The sequence below is a fragment of the Lolium perenne genome, chromosome 4 (assembly GCF_019359855.2).
Source record: "Lolium perenne isolate Kyuss_39 chromosome 4, Kyuss_2.0, whole genome shotgun sequence".
NCBI lineage: Eukaryota > Viridiplantae > Streptophyta > Magnoliopsida > Poales > Poaceae > Lolium > Lolium perenne.
In genome coordinates, this window is record NC_067247.2 from 317,070,807 (window position 1) to 317,075,675 (window position 4,869).

Consider the following 4,869-nt stretch of genomic DNA (forward strand, 5'->3'; position numbering starts at 1 on the left):
CTCGCCATCACGCTCATAGAGGAAGGTGAGCCGACAGCTGGGCTCGAGCTCGAGGTCGTGGGCGAACTTGTTCCACCCCGTGTGCACATACATCTTGTCCTGCCCGTCGAACAAGACCTCCACATTTCACCGGCAGAAGTTGCAGCTGGCCTCCAATAACTATAACTACGCCGACTCGACGCCATCAACAAACTCAGCGAACTTGTCCGGAAGCAGCTTGATGCAGAGTGGATCGTCGTCGATGTTTCCGGCCCGGCCACGCATTCACGCCAGCATCCTCTCCCTGCACGCAGGCCGCTGCTCTATGCTCCGCCCGTCTACTCCCCTCGGCTACCTTTCCCATCGGTCCCTCCCTCGCTTGGCCAAGCGGCACCACGGCCTCGCATCGCCACCTCCAGGTCGCAGGCGACTTGGGGGCGTCAAGTCAATCCTGTGAGCCGAACAAACCTGAACGTTCCTCATTAACGCTGGCCGGCCGAATAGTAGTAGGGGTTGAAAAGACAGCCCACCCAGCCAGCCGAACACGACCTCCGCTCCAACACAAACCCAAGCCCACTCAACACAAAACTCATCTACTCCTCCGTATTCTATTGCTCATCGTCGTCGTCGTCTCGTCTCGTATCGTCTCTCTCCGGCACTGACTTGTTCGAATCCTTCGCCCTCCTCTGCTCTCCCATATATAACCCCGTACTGTCTATCATTGCCGCACTGCCATCTCGCGCTGCTGTCACGAGCACCGCCGTCCCGTCGTGGAGCGCATTGGATTTGGGCGCCGTCCCAGGTGAGGAGGGCTTCTGTTTCTTGTGCTCTTTCATTGAGTGGTAGACTGTTGATTTAGAATTTTAAGTTCTGGGAATTCGTGACAACACCAATGACGCTGGTCAGAGGTAAGATGGGTCTTCCCTTGAGTTTCGCGTACATCAGCTCAATTTCATCCCCAACCAAACGAAACGCGGCGTGGTCATGAGCGGCATCATCTTTGAGATCTCCGCCGCAGGCTGCGGCCGTCCGGGTCTGGGGCAGCAAGGCTAGGCCTTCGCCAGCTTTATTTTGCTGGACCGCCCCTCGTAGCGGTTGAGATTTGGACTACGGGCGTGCAGAAAGTGGAAAGTTAGGAACTTTATGGAGTTGCTCTCAGATTGGATCCGAGCGATTTCTTCATGTAACTGTTGCATAAGTAGTCTAAGTTAAACAAGGCCCTTTGTGTTTGTCCAATCTTTTGGTTCAGATTTGTCTGGATTCTAAGTTTAGATTCTGTTTTTTTTTTTTTTTCTGTGATCGATCTGGTTAATTGAGTTGTACTAACACTGCTTGTTTCACAGGTTTGAAAGGCTGTGTGTTAGAAAAAGCTCACCATAGAGTTAGGAAATGGACATGGCATTGCCGATTGTCAATGCCACCACGGTGGTGCTTGCTCGTGTCTCAGCTGCATTCAACGCTCCTCTTGCCCGTGCGGTCGTCTTCGGTGTTCATATTGACGGTAAGCCCCTTTTATCCATATATGGTTATGGTGTTGGTATAGTTTTTGACATTTTGAGTGGCCTAATATTTCAGGTCACTTAGTTGTGGAAGGACTTCTTATTGCAGTCATAGTGTTTCAGCTTTCTAGGAAGAGCTACAAACCTCCAAAGAAGCCACTTAGTGAAAAGGTAGAGTGGTTTTCTGACCATTGACCAATGTCTTTTCATGTTCAAAGTATTGGTTTTGGTCATCGCTTCATTAAACATTTTCGTAAGAGTTTGCAATTTTATCTCTGCAGGAAGTTGATGAGCTATGTGATGAATGGGAACCAGAACCTTTGTGTCCTCCAATCAAAGAGGGGGCTCGAATTGAGGTACCAATCTTGGAAAGGTTTGTGTGATGTCTTAATTTCTTAAGATGTAAATCCTGTCGGTTTGCTAATTTGTGCCGGTAGTTTTCCCTTTTCTTTTTTCCTATTCATGTTTCATGCCTGTGCACCTGTAAATTTTAGGAATAACATGCAAACTCCTAGCATTGGCATTGCTCTGTTAAGTAATTCTTAACATGGAACATCTATGCTGTCCTTTGTCTTGGTTATTGTTTAAGTTTCTGCGAAAGAAATAGATAATGGAAAATAACCTCTTGCAGAAGTTTATACAAATGATATTATGTTTTAATCAAAGCTCACCATAGGCAGATATCATGCTAGAGATTTTTCTTGTATGTGTTTGTCAATCTATTCTAAATCCATTTCTGAGATCCATGGAATTTGAAATGTAGATATTTACATTTGGATCAGGTTATGATTACAGGATATGTGCAGTTGCTGGACATATGCAATATGCACTTTATTTGACTTCTGGGGGCCACGGTTAACACTGCAATGTGTTGATTTCTTATACAGTGCTGCTGGACCACATACGACCATTGATGGGAAGGAAGTTGTAAACTTTGCATCAGCAAACTACCTTGGTTTAATTGGCAATGAGAAAATTACCGTAAGAGAAAACTGTAACTTTGACAGTATTTGTGACAACTTAGTTCGTCCAGAATATCTTATAAATGTGAGTGGAATGCAGGATTCTTGTGTTGGTTCGTTGGAGAAATATGGCGTTGGATCCTGTGGTCCACGTGGCTTTTATGGAACAATTGGTTTGTACATTTTTCTGTGCATCTTCACAGCCAAGTACCTCTAGTGCAAGTATGAAGGAGCTTACTTTTTGAACGTGGAACACTTGCAGATGTCCACCTTGACTGTGAGGCAAAAATAGCTAACTTCCTTGGAACGCCGGACTCCATTCTGTATTCGTATGGGATATCTACCATATTCAGTGTGATACCTGCCTTTTGTAAGAAAGGAGATATCATAGTGGCGTGAGTAAACCTTCCTTTTAATTCCTTGAGATCATAGAGCATATTATCTTCAGGCAGACAGACATTTGTTCTCACGTTTTCAGTTTGTCAGCTTATACCTGGCTACCACTTTGCATTGAATATCATTTTTCCCAGTTGAACTGAAGCCATTTTTCTATTTTTCATTGCAGTGATGAAGGTGTTCACTGGGCAGTGCAAAATGGTCTCTACCTCTCAAGAAGTACTGTTGTTTATTTCAAGCATAATGATATGGCTTCACTAGCTAGCACTTTGGAAAAACTAACTCGTCGGAACAAACGTACTGAGAATATTAGACGCTACATTGTTGTGGAATCTATCTACCAGGTGTGTGTCCTTTCGTGATTATTGTGTTAGATAACTGTGGTTTTTTAATTATTTGTGCAGGTTTTCAACTTTAAATAGTTATCCTGATTGTAAACCCATGAAATATTTTAGATATAAACCTTCCGATGAAACCCCCTCTTGTGGTGACTGCAGAATTCTGGTCAAATTGCCCCCTTGGATGAGATAATCAAATTGAAGGAGAAATATCGGTTCCGTGTTATTCTGGAGGAGAGTCATTCGTTTGGTGTTCTTGGCAAGTCTGGACGAGGCCTTGCTGAGCATTATGGAGTTCCAGTGAGTGTTTGGTGTTTACTCCTAGTGTTAAAGAAGAAAATACTCTGCTGCAAAACTGAAGAGCTGGATCCTTCTGGCATGGTTCTTTCGATTTCTGAAATTTTCTTACATTGTGCAGATTGACAAAATCGACATTATCACTGCTGGAATGGGAAATGCATTAGCTACCGATGGTGGCTTCTGTACAGGAAGTGCCAGGGTTGTTGATCATCAGGTAGATGCAATTTCAGATCGCTGAAACATCAGTTGAGATAAACAAACTTTGTGTCGTTAAACATTTATGAGCTTTGAATGATTAAGGAGTTACATTTTTGCAGCGTCTAAGCAGTGCCGGCTATGTTTTCTCTGCCTCTCTGCCACCGTATCTTGCCACTGCGGCAGTTTCCGCTGTAAATTATTTGGAGGAGAATCATTCAGTTCTAGCCAACCTAAGGAGCAAAGTTGCTCTTCTGCATAAAGGTAAAGATGTTTGACTTGTCAATTAACTACTAGTTGTGGAACTAGATGTACAACCCATGATACGCGGGAAGTACAATAAGCCATGTCATGATTAATCTTATCCATGCACAGTATATTTGCCACTCACCTTGATTTCGTTTATGAATTTGATTGCAGGACTGTCAGGTACACCAGGGCTTGAAATTTCTAGCCATGTTCTGTCACCTATCGTCTTCCTCAAGCTAAAGAAATCGACAGGGTCTCTGACCACTGACCTAGATCTTCTTGAAACTATCGCTGCACAGGTAGGTTGGAATGGACTACCTAAGACGTCCAGATGTGATTTACATGGATTTGCATAAGCACATATTCACAAATCCTTTCTCCAACAGGCTTTGAGTGAAGATTCAGTTTACGTGGTGGCATCGAAGAGGTCAACTTTGGACAGGTGCAAGCTTCCAGTTGGAATCCGCCTGTTCGTGTCAGCTGGTCACACGGAATCAGATATCTCCAAAGTATGTTCATCCTTGAAGAGGATTTCTGCGTCCGTCCTTTCAGACCACAGTTGATCCTGGATTCCCTTGAAGACTGAGTGTGTTTGGTATATGTACATAACATTTATGTACATTTCTAGATCTGATCAACTCGTGTTGCTGAAATTTTTGTAAACTTTGTGGCTGGAGATGCCACGCTTTTGCTGTACATTTCACTGATATCCATGTTGTACACTAGATATATATTTCTTCAGTGCTCTTATCATGTATTCATACTCTCTGCACCTTGTTTACGTGAATACACATACAATCGTCATTTTTCTCTCTGCAGAGAACAGCGACATCCACTATCGGATAAATGCAATGCACGAGATATATAGGAACATGGACTTTTCTACTCGGTGAATGTACAGTCATGTACATATCTGATCAATTGGTGTTGTTACTGAAAATATTATAAGCT

At 43.6% G+C, this 4,869-nt stretch overlaps 1 protein-coding gene across 2 annotated transcripts; it reads left to right on the top strand.

Moving 5' to 3' along the window:
* The first annotated feature begins 516 nt into the window (after positions 1-516).
* Positions 517-4,666, top strand: LOC127296213 (long chain base biosynthesis protein 1a). Of its 2 annotated transcripts, XM_051326249.2 has the most exons (13): positions 517-781; positions 1,323-1,480; positions 1,555-1,649; positions 1,760-1,851; positions 2,366-2,459; positions 2,541-2,613; positions 2,703-2,835; positions 3,006-3,180; positions 3,334-3,474; positions 3,593-3,688; positions 3,792-3,933; positions 4,090-4,217; positions 4,305-4,666. In XM_051326249.2, exons 2-13 carry the CDS (start codon positions 1,369-1,371, stop codon positions 4,479-4,481), a joined length of 1,458 nt encoding a protein of 485 aa, XP_051182209.1. In that variant the 5' UTR covers positions 517-781; positions 1,323-1,368; the 3' UTR covers positions 4,482-4,666. The 2 variants fall into 2 exon arrangements, with proteins under 2 accessions (XP_051182209.1, XP_051182210.1); XM_051326250.2 differs by lacking the exons at positions 517-781; positions 1,323-1,480 and having other exon boundaries at positions 1,598-1,649; positions 1,760-1,834.
* The last annotated feature ends 203 nt before the right edge of the window (positions 4,667-4,869 follow it).